The sequence below is a fragment of the Cetorhinus maximus genome, chromosome 17 (assembly GCF_964194155.1).
Source record: "Cetorhinus maximus chromosome 17, sCetMax3.hap1.1, whole genome shotgun sequence".
In the NCBI taxonomy this organism is placed as follows: domain Eukaryota; kingdom Metazoa; phylum Chordata; class Chondrichthyes; order Lamniformes; family Cetorhinidae; genus Cetorhinus; species Cetorhinus maximus.
In genome coordinates, this window is record NC_135895.1 from 2,733,920 (window position 1) to 2,756,245 (window position 22,326).

General features: G+C 46.7%; 1 protein-coding gene across 3 annotated transcripts in view; it reads left to right on the top strand.

Moving 5' to 3' along the window:
• Positions 1-22,326, top strand: part of LOC144692123 (netrin-G1-like) — a 76,310-nt gene that overhangs the window by 37,720 nt on the left and 16,264 nt on the right. For all 3 annotated transcript variants that reach the window (XM_078560620.1, XM_078560621.1, XM_078560622.1), the window contains exons 2-4: positions 4,380-5,023; positions 17,261-17,433; positions 18,805-18,831. In XM_078560620.1, the coding sequence (XP_078416746.1) occupies positions 4,380-5,023; positions 17,261-17,433; positions 18,805-18,831 (844 nt within the window). The remainder of the gene's footprint in view (positions 1-4,379; positions 5,024-17,260; positions 17,434-18,804; positions 18,832-22,326) is intronic.

Below are 22,326 nucleotides of genomic sequence, written 5' to 3' on the forward strand. Positions count from 1 at the left end.
CTACTTCAGGGACAGTCCCATGTCGTTGTTTATCTGGACGATGTCTTAGTCACTGGATGAACAGATGAAAAACACTTTGCTAATCTGGAGGAGGTGCTGGAATGCTTCTCACAAGCGGGGGTGTGGTTCAAGCGGGAAAAATGCCTTTTCCAAGCCACAGAGGTAGTTTACTTGGGTCCTAAGGTTGATGCGCAGAGCCTGCATCCCATGGAAGAGAAGGTGAAGGCTATTCGCGAGGCACCTGCGCTGAGAAACACTACAGAACTAAAGGCCTTCTTAGGCATGATAAACTACTGTGGGTGATTTCTCCTAAACCTGTCAACTGTACTGGTTCCGTTATACACATTGCTTAAGAAAAACCATAAATGGATTTGGTAAGCTCCACACCAGGAGGTGTTTCTGAAGGTAAAGCAACTGTTAAGATCATCGGCCCCACTGGTCCACTTTGACCCAAAGAAAGAATTGATTTTAACTTGCGACGCATCCCCTTATGGAACAGCGGCTGTGCTTTCACATCAGATGGCGGGTGGCTCCGAACGGCCCATTGGTTACACATCTCACACGCTCAGTGCTGCAGAGCGTCGATATTCTCAGATTGAGAAGGAGGGTTTGTCTGTTGTGTTTGGTCTTTGGAAATTCCATCAATATCTCCATGGCCGCCATTTTCACATTATATCCCGCCACAAGCCTCTGCTGGGGTTATTTGGAGAAGATAAGGTGATACCCCCCATCACATCTCCCAGCATCCAGAGGTGGACACTGATATTGGCTGCTTACAAATACACTTTTATTCACCGATCAGGAAGTCAGATCGCACACGCTGACCCACTGAGCTACATCCCCCTCCCAGATAACAACGTGAAGGTTCCAATTCCCCAGGAACTTGTCTTAGAACCAAATTTTTTGGATTCCTCCCCTGTCCAGGCCAAACAAATCCGTGAGTGGACAGGCCAAGATCCACTCTTATCTCACGTCCGGGAGCAGGTCTTGAATGGATGGTCAGGCGAGCCAAAGTCTGTTGACATGAAGCCCTATTTCAATCACAGATATGAGCTCACCTGCCAGGATAGCATATTGCTCTGGGGAGCAAGGGTTATCATGGCCCCCGAGAGGACGAAGGTCATTACTGGCAGAATTACATAGCGCTCACCCTAGCATTAGTAGGATGAAGATGCTCATGCAAAGCTGCTTGTGGTGGCCCCCTTAGCTCTATTGCACCCCTGGGAATGGCTCGGGCGGTCATGGGTGCATCTCCACGTCGACTACGTGGGGCCCTTCTTGGACACAATGTTCCTTTTACTAATAGACGCGCACTCCAAGTGGATGGATGTCTACAAAGTCCGGTCATCCACATCTGCTGCTACCATAGACCGTTTGCGACAGAGTTTTGCAGTGCGCGGGTTACCAGAGGTGCTCGTGTCAGATAACGGGACTGCATTTACCAGGGGGGAGCTCCACAGGTTTACAAATCTCAACAAATAACTCATAGAAAAATCTCGCCTTACCCACCCGCCTCTAATGGTTTGGCTGAGCGGGCAGTGAAAAAGCTGAACGGGGATTCCATCAGCACCAGGTTGTCACGGTTCCTGTTCGCATACCGGACGATGCCGCACACGACCACCGGTATTGCCCCCGCTGAATTACTAATGAAGAGACGTCTCCGCACCCGTCTAACTCTTATCAGACCAAATTTAGGGGGTAGGGTGGGGAGAAGCCAAGAGGCTCAGAAAATCAGACATGATGGTCAGAATCATGAAAGAAGTTTCACGTTGGGAGACACGGTTCTCACAAAGAACTTTGGAGATGGGCCCGATCAGCTATTAGACGAAGTGAGGGCCATGGCAGGACCTCTCTCCTATAATGTATCGGTAAACAGCCGAATAATTAGATGACGCATGGATCATCTCCGGAGAAGAGAGACAGTCCCACAAGAAGGAATGGAGCCATCACCATTTGCATTTGAGTCTGCGCCGCACGTGGAAGAAATGTCACAGGATTTGGAAGTACCAGTGGGGCCTGTTGGACCCAAGAGGGTCGAAGACACAAACTTGCCCACCTCCAGTTGGACAGTTGACCCCTGAGGAGAGAGTCTTGGACAAACCAGCCAAGGTTGTTGAGCTATGACGCTTGACACGTCTGAGGAAGCCTCCGGAGAGACTTGACTTGTAAATAGCCATTCATGTAAATAATTGGGATGTTGTGAAGATTGTCAATTGTTCTTTCAAGTAAAGGGGGAGGGATGTGGTAAAGTGGGGTGCTACGTACCTTTAACAGAATGTAGTTAGTTGTCCATGTGACTGTCTTGACCAATCGCTACACAGCACGGGCTTCTTGGGTAACTAAGTCTAGAGCTGGAGGTGATTGAAGAAGCACACATGATGTTAGTATCCTGTTCTTAGTTCCAATAAAACAGCAGTGTTTATTCAGTTAATCAGTCTCTCTTCCTACATTGTTTCAAGCACCAACTAATGTGTTAATATCAAGGGCACAGCTCACGTTCACTGGGCACAGCGAACCTGATAACCCGAAACATAAAAGCAGTTGAAGGTAATGGTGGAGTGATTCAAATCAGGGATGCTCAGGATGCCAGAATTAGAGGAGCCCAGAGATCTCGGAGGGTTGTAGGGTTGGAGGAGATGAGAGAGATAGGGAGGGGTGAGGACATGGAGGGACTTGAAAACAAGGATAAAATCAAGATGTTGCTGGACTGGGAGCCAGTGTAGATCAGCGAGCACAGGGGGCGATGGGAGAACGAGACTGGGTCTGGGATACAGACAGCAGAGTTTGAGATGAGCTGAAGTTTCTGGAGGGTGGTGATGGGAGGCTCGGTCAGGCGAATATTGGAATAGTTGAGTCTGGGGGAGTTACAGACACCGATTATTACAGCGGAACAGTAAACAAGGAATCATGTGGAGAAATGTCTCACTGTTAGGGATTGAGAATAAGAGAGAGCTGGAGGGAATGGTGGAGTGAGACAGTGAGATCCGATTCCTGCCTCTCACCTCTCTCACTGTGGTTTCACACTGAACACCCACCAGTGATTCCCCTCAGAACCTCACACCTTTTACACAGCATCATTTCATAGAACCATCAGTTGTAGCTCTGGGACACGCTGCTGTTCATTATATACAGAGGACACGGTGATTCAGGAGCATTTAACATCTGTACTGTTTGATTATTCATTCATACTTTACTCAGCTTTCAGATTCTGTTACTAATGTTCACTCGATTCGATTTACACAGAGAATTAAAAATAATCTATTCCAATATGCAGCTCTAGTTAATGCCTTTAGTCGATGCTGTGACAACTGTAGATTCATTAATCTCTATTATCTCGGTATGTTGCTATCCTCTCCACCTTTATCACAGGCATTAGTTTTATTGATCACTGTAACAGTCACTTTATACAGATTCTGCTCTAACAGGCCAGCCTGTCTGATGAATTGGAAAATGAGTTTAGGCTGATTCTGTGTTGCTGATGTCAGGTGAAGCAGTAATGTGTCCGATCCTCAGATTGCCTCTTTCTGTGCTTTAGCGACACTGAATCTATGACCGCACTGCGGGAACTCGCCAAGGCTCCTGCAGCAGCACCTCCCAAACCCACAACCTCTACCACCTAGAAGGACAAGGAGAGCGGACGCAGGGGAACACCACCACCTGGAAATTCCCCTCCAAGTCACACACCATCCTGACTTGAAATTGTGTCACTCCCAGTGACGAAGATTTGCTCCTAGCAACAGGGAATCACTCCCAGTGACAGGGAATCGTTCCCTGTGACAGGGAATCGCTTCCAGTGCAGATGACATGAGACTCTTACATTTGTTCCTGAATCCTGTGCTGATTTAAAATGCCTGCCTGTAAATATTTCATCATGTGAAGCTATTTTTAGTTAGACAGATAACAGCATTCTTCAACACTCCGATGATATAATTATCCAGCTGTCTAACTGTCCAGGACAGAGTGCTCTGCGATGGAGCTCACACAGATTAATTCACATTTTTCCCTGAGATAATTAAAGTGCAAGAAAATTCCCGAATTCCAAAAGAGTGTAGGAGGAGCTTTACTCTGTATCTAACCTCGTGCTGTACCTGTTCTGGGAGTGTTTGATGGGGACAGTGTAGAGGGAGCTTTACTCTGTATCTAACCCTGTGCTGTACCTGTCCTGGGAGTGTTTGATGGGGACAGTGTAGAGGGAGCTTTACTCTGTATCTAACCTCGTGCTGTACCTGTTCTGGGAGTGTTTGATGGGGACAGTGTAGAGGGAGATTTACTCTGTATCTAACCCCGTGCTGTATTTGTCCTGGGAGTGTTTGATGGGGACGGTGTAGAGGGAGCTTTACTCTGTATCTAACCCCTTGTTTTCTGCTTTCTGTTTGCAGGGGAACCCATACATGTGCAATAATGAGTGTGATGCTCGCACGCCCGAACTCGCACACCCGCCCGAGCTGATGCTGGATGATGAGGGGCGAGTTCCCAACACCTTTTGGCAGAGTGTGTCCTGGAGACATTTCCCCGATCCTCTCCTGGTCAACATCACCCTGTCCTGGGGCAAGAGCATCGAGCTGACCGAGGACATCGTCATCACCTTCGAATCGGGCCGGCCCGAGCAGATGGTCCTGGAGAAATCTCTGGACCATGGGCGGACTTGGCAGCCCTACCAGTTCTACGCAGCCGACTGCCTCAACTCCTTTGGGATGGAGTCGAGAAGCGCCCGGGATCTGAGCCCGGCCTCGGTTCTGGACATCATCTGCACGGAGGAGTATTCCAGGGTCTACGTGTGGAAGTTGGAGAACATGGTCCGATTCGAGATCCAGGAACGTTTCGCCCTGTTCGGGGGGCCCCGTCTCCGTGACATGGCCTCACTCTACGGCCGACTGGACACCACCAAGGACCTGAGGGACTTCTTCACCCTGACTGACCTGCGGCTCAGGCTGCTTCGTCCGGCCACTGGACCCACCAGAGTTGACCCACTCAACCTGTCCAAATATTTCTACGCCATCTCCAATCTGGACATCCGGGGACGGTGAGAGCTTCTCAACCCTTCGAGACCGAGTCCCTGACCCCACACCTCACTCCCAGGGACACTGTGTCAGGCCAACATAGGACTAGGAGCAGGAGGAGGCCATTCAGCCCTTCGAGCCTGTTCCTGCCATTCAGTGAGATCATGGCTGCTTTGGTTGTGTCTCAACTCCACTTCCCTGTCTACTCCCCATGACCCTTGACTCCCTTGTTGATCAAAACTCCATCTTGAGTAAATTGAGTGACCCAAACTCCACTGCTTTCTGGGGAAGAGAATTCCACACACTAACCACCCTCTGGGAGAAAAAATATCGCCTCATCTCTGTCCTAAAAGGGAGGCCTCATTATTATTAAACTCTGCCCCCACCCCCCATTCTAACCCCCACCACAAGAGGAAACACCCTCCTGGTATTAGCCCTGTCCAGCCCCCCTTCAGGATAGTATATGTTTCAATAAGATCACCTCTCAATCTTCTAATCTCCAATGGATACAGGCCCAACCTGTTCAATCCTCCTTCGTAAAATAACCCCTTCATCCCAGGAATTAGTCACCTACTAATGATGAAACTGTGCCCTTTACACCAAACTCTAGGTCATTCATTTCGACCAAGAAAAGCACCAACCCCTGAGAAACCCCCACAATAAACCATCCTCCAGCCCAACAGCAACCATTCAGCACCTGCTCTCTGCTCCCTGTCCCTCAGCTAACTTCATCTCTGTGCTGCCGCTCTCCCTTTTATTCCACAGAGTTGAATTTTGCTGAGAAACCTGTTATGTGGCATTTTATCAAAAAGCTTTTGGAATTCGATGTCCAGCGCACGACTGCATTACCTTCATCACCCCCTCTCCGTTACCTCATCAGGAATCTCGATCCAAGTTAGTTAAATACAATTTGCCATTGACTAATCCATGCTGGCTTTCCATAACTAACCCACATTTTCTATCTGGCTGTTAATGTAGTTCCTAACTGCTGTTTCTAGAAGTTTCCCCACCCCTGTCGTTAAACTGACTGCCCTGCACTCACTGGGGTTATCTTTACACCTTTTTGAAGAGTGCAACATTTGCAATTCTCCAGTCCTCTGGAACCACCCGGGTATCTAAGGAGGGTTGGAAAACCATGACCAGGTGTCTCCGCAATTCCCACTCTCACTTCCCTCAGAATCCTCAGATGTATCTCACCCTGTCCTGGTGACTTATCAACTGTCAGAGCAGCCAGTCTTTCTAAGCCATGTTCTTTATCAATTTTTAACCCATCCAGTGTCTTATCCACCTCCCCTTTCATTTCAACTTTGGCAGCAGCTCCTTCCTTGGGAAAGACAGATGCAAATTATTCATTTAATACCCCAGCCATGTCCCCTGCCTCCATGTGTAAATCCCCTTTTTGGTCCCTAGTAGACACTACCCCTCCTTTTTCTATTTATATGCCTGTAGAAGATTTTGGGATTCCCTTTTGCGTTAGCTGCCAGTCTCTTCTCATACTCTCTTTACTTCTCTTATTGTTTTTCACTTCCCCTCTGAGCTTTCTATATTTGGTCTGGTTCTCCCTTGTATTATCCACCTGACATCTGTCACACTCACCTTTTCTTCTTCATCTAACTCTCTATCTCTTTCACCATCTAGGGAGCTCTGGGTTTGTTTGTTTGACCTTCCCCCCTCATGGGAATGGGCCTCGACTGCCCCTGAACCATCTCCTCTTTAAAGGCTGCCCATTGTTCCATTAGGGTTTTGCTGCCAATCTTTGATTCCACTTTACCTGGGCGAGATCCATATTCACCCCATTGAAATTTACCCTCCCCCAGTTCATTAATCTTACTCTGGATTGCTCCTTGTCCTTTTCCATAGTCAACCTAAACCTGATGATACAATGATCACTGTTCCCTAACTGTTCTCCTACTGACGCTTGATCCACATGGCCCACCCCCCAGCTCGAGCAGAGTCTCCTTTCTCATTGGACTGGAACAGACTGCGGTAGAAAATTCTCCTGAACACACTCGAGGAACTCTTGCCCCTTTCTGCCCTTTACACAACTACTATGCCAGTCTATATTTGGATAATTAAAGTCCACCATTACAATTACTACAACAGCTTATATTTATATAGCACCTTTGATGTAATAAAACGACTCCAGGTGCTTCACAGGAGGAGCACAAAGTGTTAAAACAAAGTATTTCTGAAGTATAACTACTCCCTCGTTTTTGCAATTTCCCTGCAAATGTGTTCCTCTGTATCCTTCATACTAGCTGGTCAATAGAATAGTCAGTTGTGTAATGTTACCTCAATTGTTTCTTAGCTTTAACCAAATAGATTCTGTCCTTGACTCCTCTAGGACGTCCCCTCCATCGCGGTAATATTATCCTTAATCAATATCGCCACCCCTCCTATCTTTCCTTTCCTAGCTTTCCTGAAATCCTTGTATCCAGAAATATTTAGTTACCCAGTCCTGTCCTTTTTTGAGTCAGGCCTCCTTTCTCACCACAACATCATATTTCTGCATGGCTCTCTCTGTGCCTGCAGCTCACCGACCCTATTTACCACACTCGATGTGTTCACATGGATGCACCGTTAACTCAGTTTAAACTTTATTACATTCCCTCTGACTCTGACTCTACCTAATACCTGACTATTTTTTACTCTAATGCTGTCTGGCTCTCCCGATTCTCTGTGTACCTTGCTTTTCCCTCTCTAATGTTACCTCCTGGCTCCCACCCACCCTGCCAAGTTAGTTTAAACCCTCCTGACAAGGGAAACTATCAGAGTTAACAGCTAGGGTGCAATTTCTCAGGGGATACGTCTGGAAGGTTCTCAGTCATTGAACATCTGGAGTCACGCTATCAGAGCTAACATCTGGAGCGACTCTCAGTCTGTGGCAGATTCCTGGAGGGTGAGAGTTCCTCACTGCTTCTGCTCCGAGCGGCTGATGTGAGCCCTCGGTAACTGGTGAGAGTTAACAGCAATGGATCGTGATGCCTCCCCCAGTCTCTCAGCACTGTCAGCTGCCCTGTATCACTGTGATACCTTCTCTGAATGACTGTGTACACAGAGCAGGCACTGCAACATCTCCCCCACCCCTGGTGATGGGCTTGTTAATGAGCTTTCAGTCCAGCTGACTGGCTCACCATGAGGGAGCGCTTTCCTGTTCAGTGTTTAACCCATCAAGCAGCACAAAGTGAGCACAAACTCTCCCTTTCCCCTCATCTCTGTCAATCTCCAACCTCATCAGGATTCACAGAATCAAAGAATCTTATAACACAGGAGGAGGCTATTCAGCCCAGAAAGACCTCTCCAATTAGTCCCACTCTCCCCCTGCCCTTCCCCCATCGCCCTGTATTTTCCCCCCACCTATTTGTCCAATTCCCTTTTGAAAGTTATTATTGAATCTGCTTCCACCGCCCTTTCAGGCAGCGCATTCCAGATCACAACAACTCGCTGTGTAAAAATAAATTCTCCTCATCTCCCCCTCTGGTTCTTATGCCAATTCCCTTCAATCTGTGTCCCTCTGGTTACCGACCCTCCTGCCACTGGAAACAGTTTCAAAGCTGCTGATGATTTTGTGAATTAGTCTGACTGAATATCTCCTTCTTGTTCAATCTATATTCAGTCTCGAACAGTGTGTCCCCATTCACCCATCACACAATCGCCAGGGCTCAGAACCATTACCTCATTATTCTAGACTCAGCTTCTGGGAGATTCACTCGAGCTTTTAGCGCAGGAGAATCTTCAAACACTAATTAGAGAACAGGAGCAGCAAAGTGTTTACGCTGCCTTTCAATTGTCTCTAAGGAACTGTCTGCATTTTGCTTAGTTTAGTAAAATGTGCTCAGAACTGCCAATTTGCAAAATGTACAAGGTGCAATCTGCAGATAGTGAATCTTCAGCTTTGTAGAGAGTTACAGACTGACTTGATACTGTCAGCACAGATGAACTGAGAGCATCATTCTCACGTTTCAGCACTTTGGGCCTTACGAAATCACATTTATTAAACAACAGCACTTTGCATTTATACAGCACCTTTAACGTAGTAAAATGTCTCAAGGTGCTTCACAGGAGCTTAATTCTGACACAATTGTGACCCTGAGCCCCGTAAGGAGATATTTGAACAAAATCTTGTTCAAAGGGGCAGGCCTGAAAGTGTGTTTTAAAGGAGGAGAGAGTGGTGGAGAGGGGGAGAGGTTTAGGGAGGGAACTCCAGAGGTTATTTGTTATGGACTTGATTTGCTAGACAGGTTTCTCATTAGAAACATTGAACTTTATTTACAGGCTGCAGCAGCAGTTACATGCTTCCATCAAGCTCCACAACTAAGGTTCCCGTACTTAGAGCTGATTCACATGTGATATTATGCAACACAATAATTCTAAAAGCTACATTTACCACATTCCTCCTCATTTAAATGTTTTGTGCAGTTTGTATTTACAAGAACATTCACCTTCATGACATTACAAATATATACACGGGTCATGGAATTATCAGTTGAGTCTCTCTGGTGGTTTCCTGATCCGGGTGGAATGTTGTGGCTCCACGACTTTCGAATCTCTTACAGGGTCCACATTATCTGGAACCACAGTAACATCAGGTACCTCCTGAGGCTCAGGCCGTTCAGTGTTATCCACTCCGACAGAGACATCGGGTATGTCTATCCTTGGTGGAACAATTTCAAGAGGGACCATTGGTTCTACAACATCATTTTTTGGGGGTTTCTCCCTTCTTCCCAAATGAACTGTATGTTTGCCGGTGATCCAGCCCTCCAATTCTACAATAAAGGGTCCGGCCACAGAAGCTATTACACTAGCTGAGCAACTCCATCCACCGCCTAAGTTTTGTAACGAATGCTGCTTCACCAATAGTAAACTCTCGCTCACAGCTCTGCAAATCATGAGTCACTTTTTGATTCCCTTGACTTTTCTCCACCTTCCCCTCCAAATAGGGAAGTACCAGGCTTCATCTCTTTCAAAGTTGTCTGTGAGTAACTCTGAAGGTGTTGAAGGTGTAGTAGTGTGTGGGTGGGGGTGGGGATTGTTCGATAGTGAAACAGGAAACGTGAAAGTTTCGTCTCCAATGATCCTCCTGATAATTTTTTCATCCCAGCTTTAAAAGCCTGCACTGCTCTCTCAGCTAATCCGCTCGATGATGGATGATACGGTGCCTTCCTTACGTGTTTGATACCATTTAGGCTCACAAATCTTTGAAATTCAGCACCAGTGAACACAGGACCATTGTCTGAGACAATTACTTCTGGCAATCCACGTGTAGAAAAGCTTTGGCGTAATAATGTTTCCATAGTCACACCTGACGTTGGCGACCTAACCCCGTACATGTCTGGCCATCCGGAATGTGCGTCAGCTATTAACAGGAACATGGTGCCTAGAAAAGGACCGACGTAATCTCTGTGCCGTCTCACCCAGGGCCCACCAGGCCATTCCCACAGGTGTAGTGGGGCCACAACAGGTAACTTCTGTCGTTGTTGGCGTTGTAAACAGTGTTTAACTTCCCGATATCATCGTCCATGCCCGGACACCAAATGTAACTTTGCGCCAATATCTTCATTCCTGAGATTCTGGGATATGCCCCGTGAGGTTCTGCGAAGAGTGGTTCCCTTCCTTGTGAAGGAACAACTACTCGCGCATCCTGTAACAGGGATACCACCCTGACTGCTCAATTCATTCCTCCCAGTGAAGAATGGCTTCGATTCATCAGGGACTGGTTCCCGGGACCATCCATTCAACACTTGGCCTCTCGCTCTAGACAGGAGTGGATCACGATTCATCCAGTTTCTTATCTGCCTTGTGCAGACTGGCGAGGAATCCAGGAAATTCATCGTCAATACTCTTGGGGAACTGGGGAATCTTCATTGTTCTCCTGCAAAGGAAGGTGACTTGAGGCATCAGCATTGGCTACATGCATCCCTGGGTCTGGACACCAAAGTGTATTCATAGGTGAGTAAAATTAGAGCCCATCTTTGAACCCGTGCAGAAGCTATGGGAGGGATAGCTTTTCCTTCACTGAACAGACCCAAGAACGGTTTGTGGTCAAACACTATCATAAAATGTCAGCCATGTACGTATTGATGGAATTTTTTAACTCCGAAAATAATCGATAATCCTTCTGTCTCGATTTGTGAATTACTGTGGAAAGGGTCCTGGACACGGAGCCTATCAGCCTTTCTGAACCGTTGTCCATCTTGTGCGATAGGACCGCTCCCACACCATAGAGGGACGCATCGCAGGTTGGCACCAGCTCCTTTGTCAGATCGTAGTGTACTAACAAGTTTGAATAGTGCAAGAGCTGTTTAACTTTAGTGAAGGCTTCTTCTTGGGGTGACTCCCAAACCTAACGCTGGTTTTTCTTTCATAATGAATGTAGAGGGACACAGACTGTTGATAAGTTGGGCAGGAATCGGCCATAATAATTAACCACACCTAAGAATGACTTGAGTTCAGAGACATTTTTAGACGAAGGTGCCTCCTTAGTAGCTTTAACTTTATCTTCTACCGGGTGTAACCCTTCAGCATCCACCCGGTGGCCCAAATAAACAGCTTCGCTTGCCTGAAAAGTGCACTTCTCTTTTTCTGAGCTCACCCCTGCTTTCAAAAATCGTTTCAAGACTTTCTCCAAATTAGCCAAGTGTTCAGCTTCTGTGAGCCTCACTATTAGGGTGTTGTCTGGGTAGACAACGACTTGAGGTAGTCCTGGTAGCAAACTCTCCATCATCCTCTGGAAAATCGCACAGGCTGAAGAAACACCGAGGGGCAGACGCGTGTATTGATATCACCCTTTGTGGGTGTTTATGGTCAGAAACTCTCTGGGGGCATCACCCAGTTCCAGCTGCTGATGCGTGTGACTCATATCTAGTTTAGTATAAGTTGTTCCTCCTGCTAATTTAGCATAATCTTGGGGATGGTGCACTTGTCCAGCTTGGGGGTTTTGTTTACTGTTAGTTTACAGTCCCCACAGATCCGGCTGGTCTGATCCGGTTTTAAGACAGGGGCTATAGGTGCTGCCCACTCTGAGATTTGAACCAGCTGGATGACCCCCAGCCTCTCTAAATGGTTCAATTCAGTGTCAGCGCCATCCCTCCGAGCATATGGCACCGGCCTTGCTTTAAAGGAATGAGGAGTTGCTTCTGAGTCCATGTAGATCGTAGCCTGTCGGCCTTTGATTCTCCCCAGTTGGTCTTGAAAAGCCTGGTCATGTTTATTCAGCAGCTCTGGCACTCCTCCTGCTCGTAACTGATACATTTCAGACCAATTCACTTTAATTTCTTTCAATCAATCCTGACCTAGAAGGTTTGGTCCTTCGCCTCCTACGACCATCGCGGGAGTTATGCTGTTTGGTGCTTATAATAAACAGACACAGTGATAATGCCCTCCTCCTGGGCAGCTTCACCAGTATAAGGTTTCAATTTGGCTGAAGTCTGCTCCAAATTCAATTGTTGAGTCCCCTTGTTTCAATATTTGAAGGTGTGTTTCCCACGACAGTGGTTGAAGCTCCAGTGTCCACTTCCATCATTAAAGGTTTTCCATTTACCTGCAGGGTAACAGTGATCAGCTCTGTCTTCCCTACTTTTACATTAAATGGGGAGTAAATGTCCGAATTGGTGGTTTCTGGTTCTTCCACGTGATGCACTTCGATCAGTTTAGTTTGCTGCCTGGGAATCTGTCTCACTCTTGCTTTACAATGCTTCAGTGTGTGTGTCCTCTTTTATGGCAAAAATAGCACTCCACCTCTTTAAAATGGCAAGTTTTAGGAGTACGAGAGCTCCCACATCGGTAACACTTGCTTTCCAGATTTGCTGCTGAGCTGTTTCCTGTATTTATTTTATATTTCCGGGTAGCGGAGACTGTCTCCTGCTTCGCGGTGGAGTCCTGGCTTTTCGCGCCATACCCGGCTGTGAGTTCCCACCCCAACTGGAAAACGGGACCATTTTTTGTACCTTGTATATCCTGCGCGTCCCGTTCGGCACTTTCCATCGCGAGCGCTGTTTCCCATAGTTTTTTAAAATCGAGGTTTACTTCAGCTAATAATCATCATTGAATGGCATCATCTTGCACACCACAGACCAAACGATCCCTGCGCATATCACTTAGGGTCTCCCCGAAATCCCAGTCTTCAGTCAGTTGTTTCAATTTCACCACGTATTTAGCAGTGGTCTCCCCCGGGGTTCTAACCCTCGAATTAAACCTGAACCTCTGCATGGTGACTGAGGGTTTGGGTTGAAAGTGCCCCTTAATGAGTTTTACCAATTCACTGAAGGCCTGCGAATCAGGGGTGTTCAGGGCTGTCAAACTTCGGATTAAAATATAGGGTTTCCCCGGACAAATGCTTAGGAGAATTGCTCTCCTCTTTTCCTCATCTGTTATTTCATTTGCCTGGAAATAAAACCCAAGGCATTCAACATATTGACAACTGACACCAATCCTCTATGGATGGTTTGAAGGTGTCAATCCTGCCAAAATATGGCATATCTTGTGAGTATATCATCCTTTTTTTCTGTTTAAACAAGATACTCACAGTCTCTGGGCAAGGGACAACACCGGACCCGATTTATCCTCACCACCAATTTGTTATGGACTTGATTTTCCAGGCAGGTTGCTCATTAGAAACACTGAACTTTATTTACAGGCGGCAGCAGCAGTTACATGCTTGCAGCAAGCTCCACAACAAGGAGAAGGACTCCCACTCTCAGGATTCCCACGCTTAGAGCTGATTCATTCACACTGTCACGTAAATACAACACAATAAGCCTTAAAGCTACAGATGCTACATTCCTTAAAGGTACAATTACTATATTAATGTTCAGACCGATGATGATGCAGCCGCCAATGGTGGAGAGATGGTTTCACAGTCGATGTTAATGTCAGTGATGTGATTGTGTCCTTAAAATGGAAATATTTCACCAGGAGACTGGCCCAGCCTAGCCCAACCCCGCCCCCAGCCCTGCCCCCCCAGCCCCGCACCCACCCCATCCCAGCCCAACCTTCCACATAATCTGCAAACACCCATCGCAGTGACTGAGTTCTTGGTGAAAGGCTCCAGAGTGATTTGACCCCCACATTTTCTGGATTTGGAATCCACTCAGTGTGAACTGTTTCCTGACATCAGCCCTCAGTTGGCCATTTCCCAGGCTGTCACTGTGTCCCTTTACATTCCTCTTACTTTTGGGCTGCAGAGTTTAATTATATCCCGATTTAACACCCTGTCAGCCATGGCTCTGCAGGGACCAGTCTCAACTCTAAGTCTGAAAGTTGTGGGTTCAAGTCCTGATCCAGAGAGTTGAGCACAAAATGCAGGCTGGACCTCCCAGTGCAATACTGAGGGAGTGCTGCACTGTCAGAGGGTCAGTGCTGAGGGAGTGTTGCACTGTCTGAGGTGTTGTGTTTTGGATGAGAGTTTGAACCGATGCTCCATCTGCCCTCTCAGGTGGATATAAAAGTTTCCATGGTCATAATTTCAATGAAGTGCAGGAGAATTAACCCAGGTGTCCTGGCCAATATTCATCCTCCAACCAACATCACTAAAACAGACTATCCAGTCATCATGACATTGCTGTTTGTGGGATCTTGCTGTGTGCAAATTGGCTGCCAAGTTTCCTCCATTCCTGGGGTGACTATGCTTCAAAACAGACTTCCTTTGGCTGTGAAGCACTGTGGGTTGTCCTGAGGTTGGGAAAGGTGCTATCGAAATGCAAGCTCTTCCTTTATTGGAGTGAGGAGCCCCCAATCCCAGATGAAATTGGAGGGTGTGGTGACTGTGGAATTTACCCCTTGATCACTGATTGAGGGGAGGGGAGGGGAGGAGCTGGGGTAGACTCCGAGCTGTGCGGGGATGGGGTTAAAATCGGCTGGTTAACATTTTGTAACATGGTCTTGCACAGGAGTGAAGCAGATCATCGACTCCAACCAACTCCTTCCAAATCCCAAACGATGGTTCCTCTTTCACTGATGCTGAATGACTGATATTCACTTCTGTCAGTTTCATTGTCACATTTCAACTTATAGGGGGATTCACTTGTTCTCTAATTCACACTCGTTCTATCACTAAATGTTGCTCATTCACCTGGTCTGAAGCTGGAGATTGTGGTAAACCAACACTGTAGCCAGTGCAGGGAATTCAATCTTCAAATGAATGAATTAATTATATTTTATAAACGTTCAGCAAAAGATGATGCTTGTGTAAGTTTAGTGTTTTATTGTAGCAGAGTTAATATTTAATTATTCATCAATCAACAATTACTCATCATTTAAAGTCCTGCAATCCCAGTTGTACCTCTCCCAGCGGAAATTGTATGATTTCAGTTTGATCCCTTGAAGAATTCCCGAGTTTAACCCTTTCTGAACAAACTCTGGGAACAATCCAGTTGGTTTGGGATTTGGGTAAAAAATGGATGTGTTGTGGTCAGTCCCTCGAGACGAGGATGACGTCTGCCAGGCTCCCTGATGTGTGTGTCCTCAGGTGACTCAGCTGGTCAATCCTCGAGCCACAGGTCTTTGGGCAGGGAGGAGAAGAGTTGTTGTGAGGAAGGGGGTCCTCTCGAACTAGGGTTCTGCTCTCTCTCTCTCTCCTTCTGCTCTTGTCGCTTCTCCGCAGCAGAGTTTATGTGCTCAGTTTCTGACTGTTGCGGTTGGTTGGATGAGGTCTGGTATGTGGCATGTTCCTCCCACACACCGATGTCAATTTGTCTCCTTTCAATGAGGCCTTCAGAGTGTCCTTAAAACATTTTCCCTGCCCTGCTTGAGATCGGGTGCCATCCTTACGTTGTGAAAAGTGGATCTGCTTCGGAAACTGATTATTTGCCATGTGGATAGTGTCCGGAACAGCAGAGCTGATTTCACACGGTCACAGTCACTATACTGGAGGAATTGGCTTCACTGAGGATGCTGCAGTTTGTTGACTGTCCCAGGAGTAGAGAGAATGTTGAGGTTATCAACCCTTCAGTAATTTATCTTCAGTCACTTACTGAATGTCTCCCCCTCATGTGATTTGCTGTCAAACTCTGTCTGATGAACACTCCTGTGAACACCTTGTGGTGTTTATTTTGTTAAAGGCGATATATAAATGTAAGGATTATTTCTTTGCTGCTGTTATTGTTGCCGACCTGCTTTGGCCCCTAGCCTGTCAATGCCTCGATTTTAAAATTCTCAATCCTGTTTTCCAATCCCTTCATGGCCTCGCCCCTCTCAATCTCTCTAATCTTCTCCGGCCCTACAACCCTCCACGATCTCAGCCCCCCCTCCAATTCCAGCGTCTCGAGTATCCGCGATTGAAATCATTCCACCAGTGGTACTCATGGTTTCAGCTGCCCGGACCCTAAGCTCTGGAATTCCCTCCCTAAACCTCTCTGCTTCTCCTGCTTTTAGATTCTCCTTCAAACCTACCTGTTTGACCGAGCTTTTGGTCACCTGTCTGATTGTGTCCTTATTTGGCTCAGTGTCAGGTTTTGTTTGGTGACACTCCTGTGAAGCACCTTGGGATATTTCACTGTGTTAAAGGCGCTATATAAATGCAAGGAGAGTTTCAGATGTTTTCCTCGAAGCTCAGCAGCATTAATATTAATGACTGGGAGGAGTTTGTTACCAATCGTTCAAAATGGCCACAACTTGTCCATCAAACTGCATCAGGCTTTGAGTCCCAATGTCTTAACGATGAGGCAGAGCAGCAGCAGGAAGGGAAAGAAAAGGAATAAACACTGCATTCCGGATCCCACTGCCTCGTGGGACATCCTGTCCCATGTGTCCACAGATCCGTGGCTCCAGAATTGGCCTGTTCAGTTACATGAAGACCCCTGGCCCTGAGTCCACATCATCCTCGAATCGAGGGACAGACAACCATGTGCCAATTGTTGTGGTAATTTGCTGTTGTTAAGGACAAACTTGCATTTCTATAGCACCTGAATTACCTCAGCACGTCCCGAAGAGCTTAAACCCCAATGATATTTGTTTGGGAGAGCTTGAGGTTGTGACAGGTGCTATATAAATGCATGTTCTTTCTTTGTGGGTCTCGGGCATTGGGCTGATTATAAACTCACTCCTAACTTGTCCTTTTTGCTGCCGAGAATCTGATCATTAATCAGCAGAAACACGGGGACCTTCCTGTCGCCTGGTTTGATATACAACAAGTGGGGACAATCATGTTGTTGTTCCAGAGTGAAGCTGGTAATGGCCGGAGCAGAGTCCCTGAGCGGAGAGTCTGGGCTCTAACACAGTTCCTCAGCTTAATTCAATCCAGCTTTGCTGTTCTCTTTCCCCAGGTGCAAGTGTAACCTTCACGCCAACAACTGTATCTTGGAGAATGGGGAGCTGAGCTGTGAGTGTGAGCACAACACGACGGGGCTGGACTGTGAGAGGTGCAAGAAAGGTTTTCAAGGCCGACCCTGGAGGGCAGGCTCTTACCTCCCAATCCCCAAAGGGACAGCCAATGTCTGTGAGTAACCAGCGTCTCTCTGGCCCAGGCCAATGTCAGCACAACATTCACTTCATATTTCACTCTCATTGGAACTCCCAGCAATGCACTGATTCCAAATTACAGCCCAATCAATCATTCAGATTGTGTTCATGTGGGAACAGAGACCGGCAGTGGGAACTTGTACAGATGCAGAATCATCAAATCTTACAGCCATTCGGCCCATCATATCTGTGCTAGCTCTTTGAAGGAGCTCTCCAATTAGCCCCACTGCTCCTGCTCTTTCCCCATATCCCTGCAAATGTCCCCTTTTTAAGTATTTGGAGATGGAAGTGGAGATAGCGATGATTTCAAAAGGAAATTGGATGGGTGTTTAATGGAAATAAACTTACAGGGTGACAGGGATAGAGCGGGAGAATGGGACTGAGTTGGATTGCTCTACAGAGAGCTAGCATGACCTCAATGGGTTGAATGGCCTCCTCCTGTGCCAGAATAACTCTGTCACTCTATTTATCCAATTCCCTTTTGAAAGTTATTATTGAATCTGCTTCCACCGCCCTTTCAGGCAGCGCGTTCCAGATCACAACAACTCGCTGTGTAAAAAAAATTCTCCTCATCTCCCCCTCTGGTTATCTCACCGATTCTCTTCAATCTGTGTCCATCTGGTTACCGACCCTCCTGTTACTGGAAACAGTTTCTCCTTATTTACTCTATCAAAACATCTCAATCTTTTGAACATTTCTATCTGTGTAAAGTTGCAGTCAGTAAAGAAGTTGGAATAGCTGGTGTTGTGTCGAGGGTGAGGTTATAATCGATGTATGTGTTAAATATGATGAAATCTCTCTCTTTATGCACACACACAGATAGAGAGGCAGCAGTGAGGTGGAGACTGGGCTGAGAGTGGAATGTTAATAGCTGCATGAACATCTGGGGAACAGCTGGGGAAGGTGGAAGGTGAATCAGCTTCACTGTAATAAAAATCTGAAGCTGATCAGGATGTGAAGGTTGTGAGGGACAATCTGTGGTCACTGCCGCAGAATGTCCCGAGGTCACAAAACAGAGAGTGACAGGAATAGAGGGAGGGTCAGTGTGAATACTGACACCCTTATCGATTAACCCTGTCGATACACACGCTAATCACACGGAATGAGAATGTACTCACACACTAATCACATGTTCACTCCACATGAATATTTTAACACCCCTAACTGGTCTCACCGAGGGCTGGAGTGAGCACTCAGAGTGCAACAAGCGAATCCTGAGTTCTTTGTGTGCTTGAGTTTAGTGGATCCCCTGATTCCTCCATCTGATGGGTTTTATTGGTGTGTTGAACAATGAAGATTATTAATCAGACGTTTCTCTAATTCTTTCTGTTTCTGTTTCTCTCTCCAGGCCTTCCTGACCCCAACACAAGTGGCCGTAAGTCAAAGCGATGCTCTCTGACCTGTGACCTGTGACCTGCTGACCCAGGCTCTATTCCCGTATGGGGAACAGTCATGACCACATGAAAGTAGACAGTTTGTGTATGTGTATGTGTGTTTGCGTGTGTGAGTCTGTGTGTGCTTGTGTGTGTGAGTCCTTGTGTGCTTGCATGTGTGTTTGCGTGTGCGTGTTTGTGTATGTGTGTGTTTGTGTGTGATTCTGTATATGTGCTTGTGTGTGTGTCTGTGTGTCTGTTTCTATGTGTGTGTTTGTGTGTGTGTGTGTCTTTGTGTGCGTTTGTATGTGTACGTGTTTGTGTGTTTGAGTCTGTGTGTGTGTGTTTGCGTTTGTGAGGCTGTGTGTGTGTGTTTGTGTTTGTGAGGCTGTGTGTGTGTGTCTTTGTATGTGTGTGTTTGTGTATGTGTTTGTGTGCGTGTGTGTGTTTGCGTGTATTTGCATGTGTGTCTGCTTGTGTGTTTGTGTGTGTCAGTGTGTCTGTTTGTGTGTGTACGTGTTTGTGTGTTTTTTTGCGTGTGTGTGTGTTTGTATGCGTGTGTGTGTGGTGTGTTTGTGTGTGTGTGTATGTGTATGGGTGTGTGTGGTGTGTTTGTGTGTGTGTGTTTGTGTGTGTGTGTGTTTGTGTGTGTGTTTGTGTATGTGTGTGTTTGTGTGTGTATGTGTGTGTGTGTTTGTGTGTGTGTATGTGTGTGTGTGTTTGTGTGTGTGTGTCTGTGTGTGTGTGTATGTTTGTGTGTGTGTTTGTGTGTGTGTGTATGTGTGTGTTTGTGTGTGTGTGTGTGTGTGTCTGTTTGTAGCCCCCTTATAATGTACGAGTGGTTCATTTTAAAACTAACCCAGCAGGCAAGCTTTAGTGTTAAACAAGGTAAAGGATAGTTTATTACAGGTAAAGGAATAAACATAATGAAAGATGAGATTTTGCATCAGTCTCTGTGAGATATCATTGCCAGACCTTTGCTTGAATTCCTTCTTTCCAAAGTGAAGTGGTTGAAATTGAGATTTTGTTTAGCAGCTGCAGTGGCTTCTGTGGTTGAAGAATTGGAATTTTGCCTTTGCAATTGGACTCAACAAGCAGAACAGGTCCTGGGAGTGAATGAAAGCTCCTGTTTTCTGCTGGTTGGAGTCATACCTAGCATAAAGGAAGATGGTTGTGGTTGTTGGAGGTCAATCATCTCAGCTCCAGGACATCACTGCTGGAGTTCCTAAGGGTAGTGTCCTCGGCCCAACCATCTTCAGCTGCTTCATCAATGACCTTCCTTCCATCATAAGGTCTGAAGTGGGGATGTTCACAGATAATTGCACAATGTTCAGCACCATTCACGACTCCTCAGATACTGAAGCAGTCTGTGTTCATGTGCAGCAAGACCTGGACAATATCCAGGCTTGGGCTGACAAGTGGATAGTAACATTCATGCCACACAAGTGCCAGGCAACGACCATCTCCAACAAGAGAGAATCTAACCATCGCCCCATGACATTCACTGGCATTACCATCGCTGAATCCCCCACTATCAATATCCTGGCCATTACCATTGACCAGAAACTGAACTGGACCAGCCATATAAATACTCTGGCTACAAGAGCAGGTCAGAGGCTAGAAATCCTGTGGCAAGTAACTCACCTCCTAACTCCCCAAAGCCTGTCCACCATCTACAAAACACAAGTCAGGAGTGTCCACTTGCCTGGGTGAGTGCAGCTCCTACAACACTCAAGAAGCTTGACACTGTCCAGGACAAAGCAGCCGCTTGATTGGCACCACATCCACAAACATTCACTCCCTCCACCACCGACACAGTAGCAGCAGTGTGTCCCATCTACAAGATGCACTGCAGGAATTCACCAAAGCTCCTTAGACAGCACCTTCCAAACCCAAAACCACTACCATCTAGAAGGACCAGGGCAGCAGATAGATGGGAACATCACCACCTGGAAGTTCCCCTCCAAGTCACTCACCATCCTGACTTGGAAATATATCGCCATTCCTTCACTGTCGCTGGGTCAAGATCCTGGAACTCCCTCCCTAACAGCACTGTGGGTGTACCTACACCACATGGACTGTAGCGCTTCAAGGAGGCAGCTCACCACCACCTTCTCAAGGGCAATTAGGGATGGGCAATAAAAATGCTGGTCTAGCCAGCGACGCCCACGTCCCATGATTGAATTTAAAAAACTCGGAGCTTTCCAGAAGCTTGACAACACTGCAGTCGAAAAGAGATCAGATGACTTCTGGCAGCCATCTTTAGGGATTCTTGTGTCCATTTAAAAAGGAAGAATAGATTTTTTTTTTACAAAATCTACAATATCACAATTACATGTTCAAGACAGGCACAAAATGCTCACATCAGACCTCCCTTATCCCTCACTGACTGAGGAACAGGTGTAGGAGTGAACAGGTGTAGGTGTGAACAAGTGAGTGTGGAACAGATGTAAGTGTGAACAAAGAGTGAGTGTGAATAGGGAGTGAGTGTGGAACAGGTTTAGATCTGAACAGGGAGTGAATGTGAACAGGTGCAGGAGTGAACAAGTGTAGGTGTGAACAGTTGTCGGTGTGAACAGGGAGTGTGTGTGAACAGGTGTAAGTGTGAACAGCGACTGGGAACAGGAGTCTGTCTCTTTTTCCCTGGAGTAACTTCTCGAACAGAGCAACAGTTACAAAGCAGGGAATGTATAATATGTACGCTCACTTCTTAACCCTGCCTTAGTGAGAACGTTCAGTGGGAAGTGGGGGGGAATATTTGTGGAAAACCTGGACCAGGATCAGTGGGATCCAGTTGTAATCCTGACATCCCAGATACTGGAATGGGAACTGGGTGAGTTTGTCGGGCCTCAATCTGTTCACCTTTGGTCCCAGGTTTTACATCAATTCATCCCTGTTTATTAACCCTTTGCATGCTGTCCATGTCATTCCAAACCATCCACACATTATTCCTCCAACTGACCGAGAGTGACCATAACTCCCATACTGACCAAGAGTGACTATAACTCCAAAACTGACCGAGAGCAACTGTAAGTCCGAAACTGACCGAGAGCAACTGTAACTCCGAAACTGACCGGGAGCGACTGTAACTCCGAAACTGACCAAGAGCGACTGTAACTCCGAAACTGACCGAGAGCGACTGTAAGTCCGAAACTGACCGAGAGCGACTGTAAGTCCGAAACTGACCGAGAGCGACTGTAACTCCGAAACTGACCGAGAGCAACTGTAACTCCGAAACTGATTGAAAATGAGCATAACTCCAAAAATGACTGAGGGTGACAATCCCAAACTGACTGAGAGTGACCGTAACTCTCAAACTCCCAAACAGGGAGGTGGTGGCACAGTGACATTGGTTGCTGGACTCGTAACCCAGAGACACAGGTTAATGATCTGGGGACTCGAGATTTGAACCAATTCAAATCAATTCAATAAAAATCTGGAAATAAAAGTTTAATGACGACCATGAAACCATTGCCAATTGTCGAAAAAATCATCTG